The 23,283-nt window shown below is 42.9% G+C and overlaps 1 protein-coding gene across 6 annotated transcripts; it reads right to left on the reverse strand.

Moving 5' to 3' along the window:
* Positions 1-1,388: 1,388 nt before the first annotated feature.
* mpp2b (MAGUK p55 scaffold protein 2b) lies at positions 1,389-23,002 on the reverse strand. Of its 6 annotated transcripts, none has more exons than XM_076092932.1 (12): positions 22,912-23,002; positions 13,991-14,091; positions 8,638-8,790; positions 8,238-8,393; positions 7,327-7,554; positions 4,399-4,530; positions 4,181-4,283; positions 3,040-3,108; positions 2,800-2,961; positions 2,275-2,477; positions 1,881-2,009; positions 1,389-1,565 (listed from the first exon to the last, which is right to left on the reverse strand). In XM_076092932.1, the coding sequence occupies exons 1-12, from the start codon at positions 23,000-23,002 to the stop codon at positions 1,389-1,391; spliced, it is 1,704 nt and encodes a 567-aa protein (XP_075949047.1). The 6 variants fall into 6 exon arrangements, with proteins under 6 accessions (XP_075949047.1, XP_075949046.1, XP_075949051.1 ...); XM_076092931.1 differs by having other exon boundaries at positions 13,952-14,091; XM_076092936.1 differs by lacking the exon at positions 22,912-23,002 and adding an exon at positions 12,134-12,145 and having other exon boundaries at positions 8,638-8,781; positions 13,991-14,089.
* Positions 23,003-23,283: the final 281 nt, after the last annotated feature.

Raw genomic sequence — 23,283 nt, forward strand, 5'->3', positions numbered from 1 at the left:
TGACCGCTAACGCTGACGCACCTTCACTTGTATCCGTGTACTTTGAAAAATACTATTGTTGTTTCTTTTATACTTTGATTTTAACTTAAAAATAAATTGCATGAATATTATCTGTAGACAGTACAGCAATATACTCCATTTTAAAACATTTAATATGAACATCAAAACTACAGTGTAGTCGTCTACACACCAGCGGAATCATCAAAGCACCAAGTGGTTCTCCATGTTATACTATATACTCTTTATTACAATACAGTACTTACAAGTTTGAGGGAAGTTAAATAAATATTTAATGAGTTGCCAGTATTATTTTCTCTAAATTCTAAGGAACATGTACAGTGATAACAGTGTTTCCTTGGCTTTTGAACCATGTTAAGGCAAAAGTAAGCATGAATTTGAAGCCACTGATAAAAAACTTACTCTTTGTACATCAACAAAAAAAAAGAAAAAACGTGACAACTTCCAATAATTGTCCGACCTGTAATGTTTAGTAATTTGTTTGCCTTCATTATACAATCAGTGCATACTGTAGGCTACTTCTTCAGTTTTTGGTTGTTGTTCTCAGTGCTACAAAGACAACAACAACAACAACAGGATCAAGCAGGCAGTAGTTGGACACTGTGATCCATTCGCTGAGTCTTCTCACCGTCAAACAAAACCAGACACGTTGACCAGACACAGGAAAACAAATGTAACCGACATTAAAACGGAAACAAAACAAATCGAGACTGCAAATCAACGCAAAATATGCTAGTGTGTATACAGTATGTAGAGTAAATGTATTGCACGTATATGGTTTTCTTTAAAATGATCTATTGCTGTTTGTTTTTCAAATTAGTGGTGACATAATATAAAGCACACGTATGAGCACATACAATCATACTGTATGATCAAATGGTAAAATATTGAGTTTTTAAATCACAAACATTTGGTATCTTTCCTTCACTGTCCTACCAATCCAATGTAAACATTACACTACATAAAGTAGGAAAGGCTAAAGAGTTCAGTATCCTTCAATAGAGCACTGCTGTCTGCAAACGTTTTCTTTACTCTAAGTCTATTATCACGTCTATGATAACATACACACACTCACTCACACTATTGCACTAAACCTCATAATCAACTCTAAACCCTTCTGAACAAATATCAATTAAATTATCCCAATTCTGACAAATAAAGTACAACTTGACATTAGGCTCAACAGAGGAACACTAAGTTTGTACAAAAACGCTCTACATGAGGCTGGTCATTTGCGCTGAATCATGACACTTCACTACAGACCTCCACCAGCAATGACTGCGTGGACGCAGCCCCTCTGGAGCTACCAAACCGTCCTCTGACCTTGGGCCTGTGGACCTGGCACCCTGCTGGTGTGCTCTCGGGGGCTTTCAGAAGACCCAGCTGACAGGAACCCACTGCTGCTCCGTTGACAGTTTGTCCAGTGCCGACCGTAGACTTCGGAACGCGGCTTCCAGGCCGTCGTTTACGATGCAAAGATCAAAGTAATGTCCATAGGCCCGCTTAATGCGCTCGCTCTCGTCCACCGTCCTCTTTAATTCGGAGTCCTGTAGAGAGCATCTCAGGCAGAGGTGCGGGACAGTGAGGCCATTAGGTGAACATAAATACGATGAGCAGGCAATTACTCGAATGGAAGAACAGAGTAAACAGTGAAAGCCGTGCGCAACAGAAATCAAATTAGTTTCAACTTTCCCATTTGCTATGCTGACTAAATCAAACACATTAGGCATTCCAATTACTAATACCATAATCTTTCATGTGATGCATTTCAGTCGAACTGATTTAGGGTACAAAATGTAACTGTTGTATAACATGAATGAGAGAATGGGGTTTTCAAGGCCTTTAAGAAAACACACACTTACCGTTAACTGTTTTGTAACAACTCCTGACTCGATTGCGGACTTATTCATAGCTTTGAGAACCTCAAAGTCCGGGGCTTCAATGAAGACAACATAGGGCAGGAACTCTGACGTCCGCAGGACTTTAAGAGCCTTCAGAGACAAACAGTTACAATCACTGCATCGCTGCACAGCAAGCATTGGGAATCGCTGTAACACATACGTAATTGTTAAGTTGAGAATCTAACAAGTCTATCATGCTAATGTGTGCAAATAAAATAAGCTGAGTGTTTCCAGCAAATAATGTCGATTATTAAGAGATCCTTTTTGATAAACATTGATGGTGTGCTGAGCCTGACAGGACTTCAGTAGCAACGAGCTGTACGTAAAGTTTAGATGGCAGAGGAACAGAATCTACCTGTGGGTTGACGTCCAGGACGCAGATCTTTCCCGTGTCTATCACCTCGTGTATGGAGTTGATCTTGGTGCCATACAGGTTCCCGTCATACTCGCCATGCTCCAAGAAACGAGCATTTTTGATGTCGCACTCCATTTCGCTACGGTTCATGAAGGAGTACATTTGGCCATCCCTCTCGTCCACCTTTGGCTTTCTGCAGGTGACTGAAGGACAGAAAAGAGGACGAAATAGATCACTTGCACAGCGCAAATACAGACACTAAAATACAAGGATGAAATCACAAGAAGAAGGAGAAAATATAACAATTTCAAATATGTATATATTAAAAAAACATTCAAACTTCAACACCAAGACGACAAACTAAGATGACAAAGAAAGAAATGAACTTCAGGGAAAAGCAGTTAAATGACAACAGTAACACAGCATGCAACAATACAACAAACACTGTAACAACAACAAAAGAATGAAAGATGGATTTTCTGTCATTGTATGCGTTTTAGTGTGATGATGATTGGCTGCACTCACAGGGGATGGTGGTGCCATACCGCTGGGGATCCGACACCAGCAGCTTGTTTTTCAGACTGCGACGGCCGACCCCCTGCGCACCAATCAGAACCAGCGTCTTCCTCCTGAAGGGCGGGACCTTGGCAACCTCTTCATATATCCGCAGCTCGTGTCGATCAAATTCTAGTCAGACACTAGTAATTAGGGAGATGTACATAATGATAGAAAGACGGTGATTTTATACTTTGTGAGGTGAGTTACCTGCATTCTTGGTAGTCAAATACATCATCTTCTTTTTCTTCTTACCACCCATGCCAGCACATAGAGGACCTGAGACAGACAGCAACAAAAAAACAACTCAATAAAACGTACAACCTCGGCGCTTGTTTCTGCCACCCACTTCCACAAAGTCAAAATGATGTCGTATCAAGGTGAATGCCTCTGAATGCACTGCAGGGTCATAAATCCAAACTCTTTTTTTAGAATTAGAGAAACAAGGCCACTGGGTGGCACTGTGCACCAATATTTATCAGTCTATGTGCAACCAGTCTGCTGCCAGAGGACACCTGTGACAAGGCGATCTGCGCGACCGTTTGATCAATACGGCAGATTATTTAAGCCGTGGGGCAGAATGTCTTATGAACAGAGACAAGAAAAGAAGCAAACATGAGATCAGTTCTTTATTTCCATGTCAGAATCCAACCCTTCAGGCTGTGACAGCTATTTTCTGTTAGCACCTTACAGCCACAGTGCTAAATAATGACGTATTTTTCCTGAATGTATGAATTGGACCAATTAACACATTTCTTTCTCATTCAAATCACGCTCTTAGTTGGTATGATATGTGAAAAGCGTGCTAGCAAACAGATGTGTCCTTCCCAGGCTCCAAGGGCAGTACAGTGAGGCTGTCATCTTCCTCTCCTCCACGAGTAAAGGGCATGCTGCCGGCTGTGACTCACCACCTGTTTTGTTGCTGCTGAGGAAACGGCAGAGAGGCGATAAATCTAAAGGAGCAGAGCCTCTTTTCACCCGGCGTCTCATAAGAGAGGAGATGATTATTGATCAGGTTTGTATTTACGGGGGTCTTATCACCACTCCTCAATCAACTCTCCTTCTCGGGAGAGCCGCTTGCGAAGGGCAGAGCCTGCAGCTTAATCACATGCAGATTGCAATCTGCGAGTCACAGCGATGCTCATTACCAGTCCTCCAGTGCTCACTGACAGAGTAACAGACTGGAGAGGTGAGGGGAGGATGAGCGGACCGGCGCCATAAGAAATACTTGTATGATATGGAGAGGAACAGATGTTGTCTTTGTTGCCGGTGTGTTTGTGCGGCGAGGAGCCTGTGTCGAATCTGCATAATGAGAAGTGCTTCTCTGCTCTGCTGCTGCTGAGAGGTGTACCTGTGGTAGTCAGCTCCAGATCTCTCTTCACAAACGCTTTCCTCTTCTCCTCAAGCAGCTGGCTTGGAATTAGACCTGCACTGCCTCCCTCTATGTGACAGGCCTGTGAGGGCACACAAAGAATGAGGCAACGAGCTAACAAGCAGGCGAATAAAACACCCTCAGTCTTAGCTCAATTGATGCACAAAAATGTTGAATATCCTGGGACTTGTACTGACCTGCCACCAATTGAGGTCCTCCTGGTTGAAAATCTGCAGAACGTCTCCACTGTTGAAGCTCAGCCCTGCTTCTTTACAGGGAATCAGGTTATCATGGGATGGGTCGTAGTCAAAGTGACACTTTACAAAGGCCTAAATGGATAAACATGTTGAAGAGAGGGAAGGGGTCAGTACAATTGCTGTAATGCATGTCAAAACAGACTGATTGATAAAAGAAAAATACACGTTTAATTGAATAGACAGGCTGGGGAATGAATATATATGCTGCCTCTGGTGTGCTGTATGAACAGTACATGATGGGTGCTAGATGGATTGGGTGAGTGAGTGTCCGGCACTATCAAACAGCCAAACAGCCTTCAGCACTTAAAGTCTACTCCATCTCTCAGCTCACTTTCCCGACAACTTAAGGCTTCAGCTCAAACCAAACCATGAATCCCAACCTCCACCGACAGGACAAGGAGTCTGAGAGACAGACAGAAATAAAGAGAGAGAGCCAAAATCTGTAGCCATGGCAACTATCCCCCCCCCCCCCCCTTGCTCGTGATGCCTTTTTCCCGTACTGAACTGAAGCATAAAAAGGCTGCCAGCCCTTACTGTACTGTGTGTGTCTCACTCCAGCCCTGTAATGACACAATGGACAGACTCACAGCCAAAGGGAGCTGCTGTCAGTTGAGTTTAGTCACCATGCGACGGCAAAGCTCAAGGCGTTACACACAGACAGCTGGATTACATTCAGAGAGAACTTCTGCGAACAACTCTTATCATCGCAACTCCTCACACAGTACAACATCTACCTACACAGCACTTCACTGTGGGAGCACAGCCACGTCACCTTTTAATATCTCTAACTGACGGTCGCTATTAGGTATTCAAGTGGGCACTTTGATATCCAGGGCCGACATCACAAAAAGGAAAACTAAAGACTCGTACGCTCTGGTTTCACAATGCAAAGGTCTTCTTACAGAGAAGTCTGCACTTTCTGAAATGTTCGAAAGGGCCATGACTCTGAACACACTCTTTTCAATTAATAACCCTTAGAATTGTGTGGGTGTTAGGTTCTCTTATATAAAAGCCATTTTAGATGATTTCTGCCAGATTGGCTGCTGCCATCAGGGGGAAAAATCTACTTAATAGCGACTGTCATATGTAAAGCTGCAAATTCCACTTTTGATATAGTTTACATGTTTTCATTTCCAAAGATTACAAAGTTCCTCTCCGTACTGAGGGAATTCTCTTGGCTAATATAAAGCCAAAAGAATAAGATGTTAACGCTACAAGCGACAAAAGCGTCAAAAACAGTCAAGCGCAGTCAGCTACCCTGTTGCAGAGTTGGTGAAGTGCTCCTTGACGTAGTTATGTTAAACAAAAACCTGTGATTGGAAGGACCTGCTCAACTTTGATTTGTAGAGCATCATGACCATCACAGCAGCGACAAGCGTCACGTGTCAGTTTGTAGCTTCATGTCAGCCATGCTGTGCTTAAGCACAGAGGTGCTTTGAGTGTAATGCTAGTGCAAGTATGGCAACATGCTCACAATGACAATGCTAAGATTTGCTAATTGGTAATTAATACAAAGAACAGCAAAGGCTGATGGGAATGTCATTAGTTTTGGACGTAGTTGGTCATAAACCCAATTAATAGACAAATTAAAATCTGATGAGGGCGGTAGAGAAGACGTTAAGCAAACCAAAAATGTAACTAAAGTTATTACAAATCAATCAGCGGTTGACATGAATGTTTATTCCAAACTTTATGGCAATCCATCTAGTTTTGAGAGATGTTTTTACTCAAAACCAGAGATGTCAACCTAGCAGGTGCTAGAGGATAAGTAAGGATCACCACAGTCAGTAGGGGACATCCTCGGGGCACAAAGATATAATATGCTTCAAATACATGCGTCTGTCTGTGCTAAACCCTCTCTACATAATGTCCTTGTAGATTGTGTTCCAGTATATTTTAGTTTCTAGTGTAAGTAATTCATTTAGCACGGCTTCTTCAAGCTCTAGTGTTCCTCTTCTCTACCGCTGAGACCGATCAGTCACAGAGCCTTGTGCCCGACACATCTCGATCTGCATGCGCTGCATCCTCCGATGTGCTCCATCCTCCCATCCCATTGGCATCGCCAGGCAACGTAACTCGTTTATTTCCCCCTCAGTTTAAACTGGGTCACATCTTCAGTGTCGCTAGCCTCATGTGGTTCTTAGAAAGCTGGTGTTCATTAGCTAGCACAACCCAAGGAGAGCCACAAACACACCATTACCTTTTTCAGCCGTTAGAACACTCTCTTGAGTAATTTCCTACAAATAATGGATATCCGACTAACTGGAATAATATTTCTGATGTGAACCTTACAACCGCAGCAGGAAAGGACTCCAGTGTCAGTGTGTGATCCCTCTTTGTCTTTCTTGTTCTTGCAAACTTCAAATATTGATCCATTATGTATGAGCAGGAAATGACCCTACATTTGGACAAGTGACAAAGCTGAAAAGCAGGTATTACATCTAAAGAGGCAAAGTCATCTCCAAAGCTACAGCAGTAGATGTATGATTCTTGGCACAGCATACAAGGTTACAGGCAGCGGGGAGAGGGCCAGGGAGAGCAGTGAGTGGTACTTACTTGACTGATGGAAATAACAGTATCCTTTCAAACTAATCACAACTTTTGTACAATATCTATTTCAGGATGGGTGATCAGAAATGTGTATTTTGAAAGAGAATGAGACTCAATGTGTCACTAAAACATTTCAAACACAAGTTGTCGTATCTCTAAACAAGCACAAACGGTATATGAGCTATATGTCTCCATTGTAATAAACAGATTTTACACACTTCTTTATATCTCCCTCTGTGTGTGTGTGTGTGTGTGTATATGAGAAACCGATGCTTGCGCCGATTGTTTTGATGTGTGTACCCCCCCCCCCCAGCTGACCTGTCTTGGTGTGTGTGGCTCCTGGTAGCTGGGCAGGATCTTCAGCACCACACTGCCACTGGCCTCCTTCAGCATCTCCTGGAGCACTTTGGGGTCGTTGCCCACCTCCTTGCCGTTCACCTCCTTGATGATGTCGCCCACATGGAGCAGACCCTGCTGGTCAATCATGCCGCCGTGGAGGATCCTGGCTATCACCAGCTCGCCATTCTCCACTCGAAACGTCACTCCCTACACACGCACACGCACGCACACAGTCAAAATACAAGAATCAGTTGTTAAGTGGGTTACCTTCACTCAAACAACACAGTCTATTTTAGAACAACACAAATGTGAACTCTTCGGAACAATAACAGTATAATTCTAATTAATTCATTAATGAATTAACAGCAACTTTTCCATGAAGAAGATATTTAGGCTCAAATAAAGATACATTTCAGGGTGTGTTTGCTTTTTACTGTCAGTTGTTGCTCCTTTCTTGTCCCACTCGGTTTCCACTTATGCTTCCTCACTTTTGCCACAATTTGGATTTTGTGACACCAGCAACTTCCTTCATTGTATAGTAACATGTGAAATGACGAACCTGTGAGTGACTCCACTAACAGTTGGCAGAGAGTCGGTGCGACAAGTTAGACAATACAGCACCTGGCAAAGTTATCACAGGTATTAATCAACATGTCAAGGTGCTGCAGATAAATCTCCCCTATTGTGTGCTGCTAAGCACTTTGAATCTGACTTCTTTCTCTTTTTAACAATGCTACGGAAAAATCTCATTAAACTGAGGGCAAGTGCTGCTTCCAAAACACAAATCATGATGCCATTAACTAAGGCGTTTTATCTGTTCACAATTGACAGGAGGGCTCTATCCTGCCCCACTGATTACAATGGGTTGCTAACTCATTAAGTCGACTTACCAGGTGCTCGCCAGACACCTTTCGGATGCCCACCATCCTGACTGCGTCTGGGGGAACAGGCTGGTTGTTGAGGGCTGAGTCCATGAAGGAACAGGGGCTGGGGGGAGGAGTCTCGTAGTTTTTGGACGCCACAGAGTCATGGGTCTCCAGGAGGGACTGTGAGCAGAGCAGCAGGTGACACAAACACTGAGGATGGCATTGGCAAACGATTCCACTTGCAAGACGATGACAGGATCATGCTTTACTGTCGAACCAGGTGTCCTTGCTCTGGCCTGTGCAGAGCAATTGTCAGTCACTGCATGGACTCCATATCAATCTAATCCATGCTAGCATCATTAAGCATGAACACCACTTTGAAAATAAATCAATTACAGCTAGAGTTTGCTGTGAGATGCAAGACCTGGAAGTGAGGCTCCTTCAGGATGCGGAGCAGCTCGTCCACTGCCTGGCTCCTGTTTGAGAGCGGGTTGAGCTCGTTGAGGATGTCCTGGACCAGCTCCACGTTGTTCTCCCTCACAGCCTCGAGCTTGGGCTCCTCAAACTGCTCATGGGCCTGGGATTTAATGAATATAAAACACATGTTACTTCAGGTTCCAATCCCCTGATTTGCCTCTACCAGTCTTTCAGAAAAGGAATCTATGACATCTAGTTCCTTTTCGTGCACCTTCTCAGTGAGCAGTTGATGCACTCTGCTGAATTACAATGGCATGTTTCCTGACTTCTGCAGGACCGTTTATTTTGTACTCAGCAACACCGATAAGGGCACCATAACGAACAACAAAACAGCAACCTGAAGCCAACCCCTGCTGAGAGCGACGAGCAGACTGCACTCAATGAAAGATACAAAAACCAAGAAAACTGAGCACAAACTTGGGTCAAATCTTGCACCCGGTAGGAGTTTTCAGTATGTTGCTGTGAAACATCAATATTTCAGGGAACATTCATTTTTCACTTTCTCCTTCTCTGCCGCCATGGGTCTGTGGTTATTGGACATGGCTTCCACGTCTCTGGTACCAGGTCGCAGATATAAAATGCACCAGATGGGAAAGGATAAAGTCATTCATTTTTTATCATTGGGATATTTCTGTTACGTTACACACCATATTGTTTTGCAAATAAATGAGATTTCTATACTGAGATATGATGACATTTAATCAACTAACAAAAAACATAGATACTGTTTAAACCCTTAACATATCAACAGTCATGTACAGCTGCACTTCTTGCAGCTGTACACACAGCAATCTTGTATTTGAAGGTCCACAGTGTCAAGGCGTTCCCACAGAGGATTTGTCTGGAGGGACTGATGACGACTCTGGCGGCCACGTTGTTTGTTTGTCTGAGGAAGAGAGGAAGGATCCCTGCCGAGAGACAGGATACGGTGCACAGATACACACAAACAGATATTCTCTCGATCGCCTGCATGTACGCAGCCTCATCGTGTGCACTTTACTACACACATTCTGCACACACACACACACTAGCACAGCACGCATTATCTGCACGTGGGCTTAAACACAGTGATTCAGTGATGCGGCACAAGGACTTTGTTCGTTTGTGATATTTGGCAGAATCCTTTGTAACCGGATGGAGCGAGCTGTCAGTGTCGGGCCCTTGGACTACATGCCAGCTATATGATGACACTGTTTTGAGAGCCATGAACACAATTTCTGAGGCACGTGTCTGTTTTAACACCACTTTAAATTAGTTATAAAAATTACTAATTGCATCAAAAACGACATGTTTTCGTACTGTCCTATTACATTGAGCATTTTCTGTACTATCAGCCAATCAGGTTGATGATATAAACTCTATCATTGACACTGCTTATTTAACAATTATTCTGCCAAGTGCTGATATTTGAGGCTTTTTAAAATTCCCATTTCATTATAATTGCAAGACATTACTAATCTTCCTCATGAGCACTGCTGTTTTAAAGGCAAAAAGGAAATGACAAAGCAGTGTCATCATTGTGTTCTGCATCTTCATGACACGTCTGGTTTAGTTCGCCAGTCTTCTCTTCTCACCAATAAAGCTCAGTGCTGCAATCGGATCAATCTTGTTCCCAATAGTCATCAACGGTGGCTGATAAAAGGTAATGTTACTTAAAATTACTTAAAAGGAAGACTAATGACTTTTTAAACTTCTGACATATAAAATCACATTCATCATCTTGGATATGAAAACCTGATTTAATTTGCAATAAAAACACCAGCTGAATTCAATACACTGAGGGGGTTTTCCACTACAGCCTTACTTGGTCTGGTATGACCAGTAGCTTGTGATGACTAATGTTAAATAATGTTAGATACGGCTGTGCAACTGACATGAGTGAGTCAGGTCCCTAACTGTATGACTCCTCTGTACTTATCGTTTTAGCGTGATGAGCCATTATCTTGTCGTTTACTTAATGCCACAGTCGGTAATACAAATCCCACTTTAAATAATGGAAATTTAATAGATAGTTTCTCTCACATTGCCTTTGACTGCGACTTATCATTCAGCATCTAGTGCATTAGGAATTTCTTTTAAAGCAGCAGCTCCATGGTGAGTGCTGAGTGCTACATTAGATAAGGTGCACTACAGCATGTGAAGATTTCACTGCTTAATCACATAAGAACTAAATAGTTTTGCACAGACTGGCTTGTATAAAAGCAGTATTCAATGTTTTGGAGGCCGCATGGCACTATTTATCAGACCTTGGAGTGTCCTTTACAGTCTGAACAGGGGAAATGCGATGGCTTGGAAGTTAAAAAGTACAAGGTAGGTACATAACTAAAAGTCTAACTGCAGTTCATTGAGTCAGATATAGAGCAAAGCATCAAGTCAGTGCCACAGTCATAGCTGATAATAATCCAGCACTGGGGATAGCGCCTGTTGTCGGTATCTGTTCATTGTCACCCTTCAGATTCATCACAGAATTGCAGGTTGGGCTGATTGCATCATTCTCTCGTGAGTGGGGTGCAATCACCACAATTCACTGAAGTCACCATGCCATATGCACACAAGCATGGACCCTTGCTCTGTCCCCCTGTTATCGCGTTCTTTACACTCTCAGCACATTAAGCGATGGCTTGTTAAGCCTTTATAGATCCAACATGTGGTCATCTTGGAAATCATTTTCACATCCTTGAGCAAGGCGTCTTGACTCATAGCCTGCATCAGCAAACTAATCTTTTATGGTAATGCTCATCAATACAATGTCTCTGAGAAGCCTCACAGCCACCCAGTACAAATACCAGTGTTGTGCTATTAAGACGCCAACACGCACACATACAGGAAATTAATCTTAAGTCTTTAGTGAAAATAAACCAAAAACAAATTGACGGAGAGAACTCGGGCTGGAAGGGAGCAGAACAGGCTCTGCTGTGAGCCGTACGGGAGGCTTTGTATGCAGTGTTCCCTACTGCTCCCTGTGGATAGTCCATCTCCAAATTTCCTGAGCAGAAATGCCTCTGATTTACTGAATGAGGCTGCATAATGTGTTACCTCTGGCTCTTGTCTGAGTCTCTGAGCTGTAGCCCAGCAGACCAATTCATCTCCCCGGTCAGAGAGGCCTCACGGGCCACAAGCAGCTACCACCTCAGTGCAACCCAGCTAACACGGACCGTGCACAGTTCCAAAGATAAATGTGCTAATCCATACTAATGACTGTTGATGGCATAAACCATGAAGGAAAAGGCACGGAATGAATTTCAGTACGCGACGTGAAGTGCATCTCTACTTTTCTCCTTGCGTACTTTTGCAGTGAACAGAAGTGTACTCTTTCCTTCTATTCCTGTTGTTTTATGAAAAAGTGCACACTTTTATGTGAAATTGGGCTCTTGGCAAGAAGTGGAAGAGGAAGACATTGACACTAAGCTCTTTCAACTTCTGTTGCTGTTCTCCATAACAACCTCATCTCTCTCCTCCACGTGTATATGGAGAACTAGCTGGGATTGGTTTCTTAAGGAGAACCAAGTAAATTCATTTCAATACCTGCTGCTACACAGACAGTGAGCTTTAGTGGTGTTTCAGTGTAAGAAAAAATAAACATGCTTGGTGCTTCTATCCAACATAAATGAACATATTGTTCAGGTACACTCGCTGCTCATGACACTGCAAAAACTGAAATACTGGAAGAGTATCAGGTGGATGTCTCTGCTCAAAGAGAAGAAAGGTCTGGGGATAGTTTGCTGGAAATGGATGAGCTTGCAGCTTCGCTTTATTTAACTATAAATAAACTTATCAAATGTGAACAAAGAGAGACAGATGGTGGATATTGTTTAAAAAGGTCTGAATAGTGTGAATATATTCTTTCATCATATTTGGGTTTACCTGTGTTTATTACCATTATTTTAGCCAAAACAACAAGACAATTGCCAAACACGTCTGAGTGCTCTTGGAATAACTTCACTGATTTGCTTCCATCCAGGACTAACTTTAATCCAATGTCTGGGCAACTGTCCAATACAAATCTGTGCGAAAGCAAAACTGATTTGAAAATGTAACTTGTCCATTCTGATCAACAGGCTGCGGACAAAAAAAAGAAGAAGGCATATGTATATCAAGTATGTCTAGCATGGAAAACCCTTCGATCCTTCTCGAGTGCTGTAGCGGTGTGGATTTGAGTATTACTGCGTTGGACTACAAGGTGCTGCTGGCTCTACATATTCTCCTCTCCCACTCTACGGGATGATGTAGTACTACTAGTAGGGGATTGATGTCAATCTTATGGATAATGTGATAAAGTGAATCATTTTCAATTCTACATTATTATGAACGGAATAGAATAAATACAAAAGTGTAAAACTTAATGGCTGCCATTCATTCCTGGATTCTCCATTGATCACAGGGGCTGCTGCTCCCGCTGCACTCGTCAACCTGTCAAACGTGTCACGGGTAGCTGTGCTGCTCACTGACTAGCGTTTCAATCTTTTGCTCTGATTGGCAATAGAAATGTTGAGTTGCCTTGTGACTGACAGCTGGGCAACAATGTCAACAGTCCCTTCAAAAAGAAGACAGATGTCTTCTCTGTGTTGTTCAGCTAAATATTATCATACGCCAAATAATTGCCAAAACATATTTTGCCTCCTTTGAGTTTAAAAAAAAAACCCTCTTGATGTAAGCTTCTATCCGAACATCCCGTTTCACGACATAAAAAGTTATGAAATGACTCAAAGCTCGGAAATCAGTATTGCAAGGTAACAATGAGGCCAGTGGCGGCACGACGCAGCAAAGAGGAGAGTTGCTGTTTGGCTATTTAGGTTTTCATCTGAATGTTGCTGCCTGAATGACAGAGTGAATATAAAATGTCTCTTATGAGAAAACTCTAATGAGAAAACAATGAAGCAAGACCATTCATACGGTAATGTGATTGTCTTTGATGAATTTAAGTTGTCTTTTGAGGGTAATTATTGCAAGCAATTACGTGTGAGCGTATGAATTACGTGTCAGCGTGAATGCAGGAAAAGGCACACACAAATGATGTTGAAATCAAATTTGAATGTTGAGACAAAATGCAAAACCGTATTGCCATTTAACCAAATGCATTTAATTTGCATGCATAAAATATCCTTCATTTTGCAGCTGAATACACTGGCATCCAACTAAATAGAAGTAGCCCGTAGTGTTGGGATGTAATTGCTATATAGTGAAAGCCCTTTCTCATTGACTCATCCATTAGTCTGTCCATCTAACTGGAAACAGTCCCATTAAAAGCTCTGAACACACACACGCACGCACATACATTTACAGTACAGAGTTGCTCTCACCACTGGGCTCTCCATGATGCCCTTGAGGAAGATGAGGTCCAGGTCATTGGCAGTTGTGGAGCTTGTGCTGTCACTCAGCGTGTCCAGGGCCTGATGCATAGCTACACACACACACACAAAAAGAAGATATTTTACAGTTACCCATGGGAAATAGACTGAATACCCAGTGAAAATAAGAGAGAGAGCGAGAGCGAGAGAGAGCGCACATTTACAGTAGTTCACACTGCGTGGCTGAATGAGAGGAGGCTGTAGGCAAAGTGAGCAGGAGGGAGGAGGGATGGGAGCTGCATCACATCCTTTCTCAAGCAATTTCACCTCTGTCAGTCACCCCCCTCTTATGTCTGTCAAAAACGACAGTATCTTTCTCCCACAACTCCCAACTTCCTCCCTCCTATGCACACGTTCTCACCTACACACACACGGTAGCGTAACAACAACAAAGTTGCTAAGAGAATAAACCTTTTTTGCCAGTTTGCATATGATTTTTTCAGTCTATTTTCAGTTTGTATGCCTGTACTAAACTAAAAGCCCCTTGATTAAAAAGATTAAAAAGCCAGATAAGACGAGATTCTAATATGGACAAAGTCAGTTGATCATAAGCCCAGAAAAGGAAACGCATGCACGCATATGCAGCCCTTTTTTAAAGATGCTAAATCAAACTTCTAAACCACAGACAATCAATCAATAAGACGACCGATCAATCAGCAGATGCAATGTGATGTCAACGATTCGCTGATAGTCAAGGAAGGTTCAGTCTAGCTTTAGCGCGTCTCCACAGACGTGGAATATGATGCACCAGCAGGCTTTAATCACAGCGGACATGACTGACAGAAGAGTGGGCATTTTTATTCACAGGGAACATTTGTCTGTAATTTACTCAAAAAGACACGGAGGTCTTTGTTTGCAAAGCTAAATATACAAACCTTTTTTCCCCCCACAATGCAGGCAGATGGGTGATCCACTACAGATCATGCACGACCCGCTTCATAAGTCTCATGTCCTAATAAGGGCATAACAGAGCGTTAAGAGGTTGAATGGTCCAATTAGAGGGCAGTTAATTAGTTTTGTGTAAGAAGACTGTGTCCCACATAAACATGTTGCACCTGAGCAAGGGAGACTTTGGATACCCAGTATTCATAATAACATAAGACATGATAGCTCGTGCAGTGTAATAAATCCTCGAAAAGCACTTATTTTGTACGGTTTTCCTATTAGTGGTATAAAATATATGGATTTATTCTACTGTAAACTATATAGGAGCGAGCTAGAAAGCTAGCGTATTTAAAAAATGAGCCCCACGTACACGACTACAGGAAAAAAAAAGGAGATGGATGGTCGGCTCCAGGTACGTTTATACAGATACTCATGCATTTAAAGAGACAAATAACAGCAAGTCTGTGGCCATACTAGTGGCTCAGTGAGGCTATTCTTAAGAACAGCAGTGCTCTGAGCCAATGACAATGACCGTGTTTAGAGGGTTTAATGTTTCCCACTTTCAACATCTTAGTTCAGCGTGTTAGCATGCTAACATTTGCTTCAACAGATGGGACATTTCTTAATTTTGCAAGTATTTGTACATAAAACCAAAGTGACAATTGATCCCGAGCATGAACGCCTGAACCATGCAGCCTATGGTCTGTACAACGCTTCATGGCAATCCACCCTACAGCTTGAGATATTTCAAGCTGGCCTCGGGCCTCCATCGCACCGTGCCGGTGAATTTAAGTTTTTCCAATGATTCACAGAACATCACTTGAAAGAAGAATTTGCATTTGTCTTGTGAAAATCGAGATTTGGGACTATTTGGGAGTCATGAATATGTGACCCAGAGAACCATGATTTTATTCGGTGGGTTTCATTGATGCCTGCAGCTGCTCTATAGGCAATAAACAACAACATTACACTGTGGACTCAAACACCATCAACTCAAACAGAAAACGTTCTCTAATCCCCTTATAATGATCCTCTCTATGAACAAACTCATGTTTCAAGTTGATATTCTATAGAGAGGAGTGAAAACACAGGAAGACAAACCGCCAAAAAGTGTGTTTATTGATGCTGTAAAATTGAACAATATGGACAGTGGGAGTTGAACACACAACACAACAGTTGTGTTTTTTGTGTGCAGCTCGGGTCTGTCACGAAGCTGGCACATGATTTATGTTTCTATTGCTCAGCAGAACAGTGGGGGTTGTTGTTTTGTAAAGATGCCTAAAGAAGGGTGATGAGGTCATAGATATTTTGAGAAAACTATTTTCGGTCTTCTTCTGAGTTTTAAAAAAAAGGTATTTTTACGTGCACATTCACTGTATACCCGTGTACAAACAGTCAGAAGAACGACTGTCCTCATCGCCGCTTTCACGCACATTAAAAAGACAGAAAGGCAAGAAGGCCAGAGGAAGTACATTAAGTTAATCAAATAAATAATTACACAAGTCTTCCGCAGTGAAGTCTTGCTTCTCTTCTATTTTCCCCTCAAACGCCGGCTCTGCTCCAGCAGGAAAGTTGCCAGATTTTGCGCCTGGCAGTGAATATCAGACCAGCAGGCTCGGCTTACGAGTCCTCCATAATTCTCTTTAATCACCGCAACTGCACGCCGGCGTTGTTGCCACGTCGTCACTTTTCAACGATGTTAGCTCGTCTGTGAGTAGACGTGTGTGGACTGTGGAGAGAGGTTTTTTTTCCCTCTTTGTTTCACTACTTTCACAACTTTGTCTCACACGCTGATCATGTTCTCCTCTGCACTCCATTGGTCCTCTACAGTGCATCCAGGATGTTGACTTTGCGTTTCACATTCTGTGATAGTGCCAATGCTCGACTGTCACAGAGAAGGTGTGAAAGGAACCGGAGAATAATAGCCATTTTTCTTTTCCAGTGCCGAGTATGCCTGGGGTTGTTCTATTATTCATAGAGATCATTAAAAATCCAACTTGTCCTCCTTCTCTGGTCTCTTTGCCTTTCTTCTCTCTATATAGATAAATAGGGTTCCATCGCTTACTTTCACTGGCAAGCATCAAAGCAAAGACAACACAGGATTGGTCATACAGGTCAACAGTTCAGACAGGGAGAGGTCTGAATGTCAGACTTTTTTTTTTTCAAACAGCAACTTTCTCTTTAGTATTCAGGTGGAGTATTTCATCTTGTATACGGCTGCTGTCAAAGCCATCACCCCATGCATAAACCTCATATAAAAATGCACAGCCAGTACCAAACTGCATTCTTTCACAGTATTGATCTTTCTTCTGCTCATGTCTCATTCCAGCATCTAAATTGCATGTAGACATTTGCGTAATAATATACTCGGGTGCGTTTCTTCATCCTCTGAGCCTTTAGAGGTGAGAGCTTTGGCGAAAGTCATTTTTCGCTCCAGTGAACCTGAATTCCCCATACTACACACAGTAACTTGATACCATGAGAGAACTCCATTTAGCAGGTGGGGGCTTATGAACACAAAACGCGACTCAGGTGTGCAGACAAACTGAACCAGCTACTTGTACGTCATGTGCTCTTCCAGGGAAATGTTGTCGAATTTCAAGCTCTTTTCATGCTCGAGAATGTCTTGTTTGACAGGCCTTCACTACCGTGCATCTTCTGGATTCAAGGGGTCAATAAAGAGGAGACCCAGTAGAGCACATAAATAATCATGACAAACATGTACAAGTTCCCAAGAGACTCAGATGGTGTACAGACAACTGCCAATAGAGAAAACGATTAAATCCTCCTTCATAATAATACTGCACTGTGGTGGCCTCGAGCATCACCTCTTAACAAAGGTTAGCAGAATAGGAGCGCGATTGCCGTGGTGACAGCAGAGCACATGTAATCACAAGGAACCCTGAATAAAAGGTGCTTTTGTCTCTTTAAAGTCTCATCTGAGCTCCAGCTCCAGTGAGGGTTACAATTAAACTCAATGTCATGGAGGCAGCCAAACAAACCTGGGCCGTTATTTTGTCTGTGGATAGAGCACAGCGGGGGAACATGAACCTCTTAGCCAGCACTTAGCGAAGGCTGTTCTGTTGCTATGGAGCGGAGAGGTTAGGGAAACACGGAGAGGATGGAGTGGGCAGCACAGGGAGGGTGGAGCATGGAGGGAAAAGATGTGGGAGATGCGGCTCTGTGTTGCCATGCTGAATCCTCACGGGGACGTAAACACAGAGGAGTACGGTGTGCAGCCGACTCTTTCTACTTTCTGCCAATAAAAGCAGTCTGGGTCTGCCGAAAGTCATTGAGATAAACAAACTGTCTTTCAATGCAAATACAGTGAATGTAAGGGAAAGAAGCACAATTACATATTAACAGGTAATGGGCAGACCATAAACGAGCACAGGAGGTCTTCAGCTGCTAGCTGCTAACTATGTCTGTCTGCTGTTTGGTGCTGAGCAGTATAGTGTACGGTGGGTTTTTAGAGCTTCTTCGCTTAGAATAGAATAGTGGTGGGACAGAACCAAAACAGACCAGACAACGAAATGAACTGAAACATGCTACAACGCTCTGGCGCTGAGGATTTGGTTAAAAAAAAAAAAAAAAGTGTGTAGGTTCATCACTACAAGCGACGTTTTTATTGCAACATTATTTTTACACCGTCATTTGATACATATCGATTATAGCCACTTTAATATCAATATTTGCAATATTCTCAAGCTCAAACACTGTCGACTGAAACTTTGAAAAACGCAACCGGACAATACATACAGAAATGTAGAGTTTCATGGGATAATGCCAGAGTATTCACATGCCCGTGACAAAAAGGTGAGGGATGCGGTGCGTAATCATCATACATCATCTCCACCATCCGACTGGAGGACATGGGACCGGTTAGTCCACCAATGAGCCTGCCCAATACGCACGGTATTAAACGCAATCATTGAAAACTGCTAGTGCTCTGTTCTGTTCAATTATTTAATGCCATTTGATGTTGTGTTTCTCCACAACCGGTGTTTACGATCAGCTGCGGTGTGCTACACACTGACCATGAGCGTTACTACAGCCCTCTGCTCGAGGAGGTGGGACACTCGGTGGCGAGCGAGTCTGTTTAACTGAAACAGTAAATTGGGTTTATGCAATTTAAGCACTTTGGACGCTTTGATTTCTTTCTATGATTCTCAAACAAGCACCATGAGGAACAATGTATTCTGAAGTACCGAATACGTGTCATCGTGTTTCTACTACAAAACATGCCTCGGTCTGGTACGGTCAATGTTAAGCTTTTCAGTGTGCAGAGCGACTCCGCAGTAATAACACCTGCTTTGTCCTGTGAAAACACAGACAGATTTCTAAGCAGTCTTCTCCACAAAGACTCATTGATATTCCCGTGTTTCCTGGAAACACTTGGAAGTTACTGCAGTTTTATTTCTCCATTAAAACGAACAGAAAAGAGCATGTTGCGGATGACCCTGAAACTATTTTAAAATAAGCCAAAAGTCCCATCGATGTCATAAAATACTCCCGGGGCCCTGACAGACTTTATTAAATACTTTAAGCTTGTGATTAGATTTGATTCTGCTCCCTGCTCTCCAGCACAATATAATTACCATCCGTCCCTCAGGTAGCGAAAGATGAACGTCTAAGACTGTGCTGGAGAATTTCATTGGAATGAAGTATATTCCATCGTGCGTACCATACCGATGAATCATTTCTGACTGAAGTATATGAATTATTTGTCCTTATGGTATGTGCTTGATCCTCGCCATGATGTCCTTGCAGAGTGTGAAGCATTTCTCCTCCGAGCATACTTGCCTTGCACGGCAGCTGGATTCTCGCAATGACACGAGATCACCCAAGAATCGCAGGATTGCATATCACACAGAAATCCATCTCGTCAGGCTGCAAAGGATGTGTAACGCGTTTGTGTCCGGCAAGCCAGAGCAGGGACCAATCAGCTGTGAGGGGCGTGGCTACGGGTGTGGCTTAGGTGTGAGAGACGACACGGAGAGAGGACCGTTTGTCCGAAACAACAATGGCGGAGATGCTGCAATAGCATGGAGGTATATCAGAGCATTTCTTCAATGGAAAAAAGATGTTTTTGCTCCTCTCCTAACTAGCAAGAGTTTGATTGACAGATTGTTCATTAAATCACCTCCCAAACAGTTTATAATGACTGCTTCTCAGATGGTTCTGTGTAACAAACATCAGGTTAACAGAGTAGAACTACCACAGCTAAAATGTGAACACTTGACAGGTTCAGAGAACGTTGTGTGAAGCATGTGTGGGCACAATGTGTGTGTGTGTGTGTGTGTGTGTAGCTTGTACAGGCTTGCTTTCGATAGCTCTCTTCATCTGGTCAGCATAATTATAGACATCATTTTTTATTGTCTACTGTACAAGTGCAGTTGTAGACAGATTATATACAGTTACTAAGGTTGGACTTCAGGGTCTTGATGTAAACGTTGAGCATTGGGAAACTAAGACAACACTCTGTGTGGGGATGTAAAGGTGCTGCATCACACAGGTGTTTTCACTTGTGGCCGATTAGTAGAACGGCACCAATGCAATGTTGTTCTCCGATTCCGGTTCCAAGTTTTTCAAAGTCTGAACTGCTGATTACGATTTTTGATGATTCCAATTTTCTTTCTTTCTAAGAACTATAATTGACAGCAAACACAAACATTTTTTTCTTTCATGGAAAATTGAAATACATTTTTCGTTCTTAATGAAACTTTAAAAATGAAATGACTCCAAAACTGCAGCAAGTTTCGATCGGTGCATCTTTACCGAGTCCTTCAAGACTTAAAAGTGTTCAGGCAGTGTTAGGTTTTTGGAGCTGATTGGTAACAAGTAACAGACACAAACCGGTGATATATATCACCTTTAAAGTACCTGAATTGATTGCATTAGTTGACACTTCTGCAGTTCTTTTCACAGAGTGGAAGACATTGTCACAAATTCTCAATATTTCCAGCTTGAAATTCCAGCTGGGATGCTGACATGAAGGTTTTTTCCGACTCAGTTGCTCATATTTACTGGCTAAATAATATGAACACAGCAGAAGAATTATTAATGACGTCCACACAGAGCATGTAACCAGCCAATATAATTAAAATCCCCGTTACTATGGACGTTAAAGGCCTTTAATTCATCCAGGAAACTGAAAAGAAACCAGGAATTCTATCATTTGGCAACATCTTCAGGGGACAACCTGTAACCCTGACCTCCTCTCTCTTGGGTAGCCAATCAGCAAGACGAGGGACTTTAAAGCTGCCATTTAAACCATCCCATCTCCATGGTGATGCTTGTTTCAAGCTGGCGGGATATGGGTGCGTGCCGGATCGCCTTATTAGCTGGCTGAAGGTCACCACTGGAGACAAGACTTTGTGATTTTTGTTGACACTTCGCAAATGGACAGCAGCTTCCCATTACACCTCAGCCCGTGGAGAGTCTGGGCGAGGGATAACTTCATGTGCAGTTATTTTTTGTTGGGGGGGGACGGGGGACTAACACGAACAAGTTTATCGACTGAACTTGCTGTTAGGAAGGAAACATTTCGACTTTGTGTGTGCAGCTATTTTCCTCGCAGCGGTTAATGAAAGAGCAAACAAGAGATCGTCGGGGTGCGATACGGATGAAATAATTGCCAGTGTCACCGCATCATACCCTCAGCCGGAACTGAATTAAATTGTCCTATTCTCTTGAAACCCAGCGATTATCTTTGACAGCCTAATCCTACCAACACACCGTACTCAATGATCCATCACCTGTGTTTGGACACGGCTTCATTAGTCCAGTCGGCACACAGAATATTCCTCTGATAGTGTGAAGGTTCGTTGGGGAAGAGAGACTGTGTGTATTATGTGTGTGTGTGTGTGTGTGTGTGTGTATGTGTGTGTGGAGAGAGGGGGTGAAAGTGAAAGAGCCAAAGAGTTATTTGAAGGTTGTGAGTCTGACACTCAAGCGTGCTCGCTCTGATCAGAACACTGTTGCATATGAATGACCCCCCTACTCTCCATGAATGTACAATGCACTAGAGGTCTCTCTTTATGGTTCTCTCTGTCTCTGTCTCTCTCTCTCTCTCTCACAAACACTCAACTGATAGACGGGATGCAAATGCTATGACAGAAAATGTGATTCATTATGGCTGTCACCGCTGTCTTGTCATGCTACATTACAGGGCAGAGGATATCTTGCAACATGGTACACTGTGTGACATGCAATAGACTGGGCAATGATTCAATGATGCTTCCAACCTCAACTAATTTAACATGACAACATCAAATAGAGGCAAGGACAAAACAGACCATAAATAGATATGGACTCACAACATATTACTGTGTAGTATGCAACCACATGCAGTATTAATGCGCTCCATCAATAATGAATTGAATGTATGGTACTTCCTACTCCATGCTGTGTGAGCTAACATTATCTGTGCATTATCATCCAATACAACAAATGCACTTGCTCTTAAAAACCGGCTGTTCATCTTTGAATGACTTCTTATCTTTTTGCTTTCTTTACTTATCTCAAAGTGCAATCCTCCGTCTCTCGCTCTTTATTGCTCACAGTTTACCACAAGGCATCTCACTGTAAACTAAATAGAAGACAATGTGGCACGTTTTCCCTGCACGTTGCCGACTGCCTTCTTTGTCTTTGTAGTCTGCTTGTCTCAGATTCCTGTACATCACACGCTGCCCAGGGTCCTACTCCATCTCTGCTCATCTTCATCACACTCAGGAGGTTTGAACCAGCACATCAGGAGCAGGTGCAATGCGAATTTAAAACACCAAATCGCCCTCAACCACTGCTGTGTGCACAAGCATATTGCATAGTTGCATTTTAACAGCGATTCATCCTTCTCGGCTGCCCCACAGTTTCTGTCCAGTATATCCTTCCCCAACCTGTGACAAAACATATAGCTGCAGAAGTCATCTGTCTAAACTAATCCTGCATCCCTCACACACCCAGCAGGTAGGACCCGGTGTTCTTACCTTCTCTCCCCAGCTTGATTTCCAGGCCCTCCAGGGAGTTGGCCGAGTCCTCTTCGTCCAGGGAGAGCCTTCCAAACAGGCTGCCAGCCATGGTGAACAACACCTCTCTACAGTGCCCACACTCACAGTAACACACCCAATACTGTATCTGAGGCAGGCTGAGAGATCTCCCTCTCTCTTTCTTTCTCTCTCCCTCCCTCCCTCCCTCCCTATCTGCACCTGATTCTCTCCTCTCTTTCTGGCAAAAACAGCTCCTCGCTCTTTCCTCCCTTCTCCACCTGCTCTTGACGTGAACGTGTAGAAGCTATGCCTGGCTGAGCGTCTTCTCCTTCACATGAATGAATGGAGACGACAGAGGGTTGTGTGCATGAG

The sequence above is a fragment of the Anarhichas minor genome, unplaced genomic scaffold (assembly GCF_050575085.1).
Source record: "Anarhichas minor isolate MPS153535 unplaced genomic scaffold, ASM5057508v1 ptg000017l, whole genome shotgun sequence".
Lineage (NCBI taxonomy): Eukaryota > Metazoa > Chordata > Actinopteri > Perciformes > Anarhichadidae > Anarhichas > Anarhichas minor.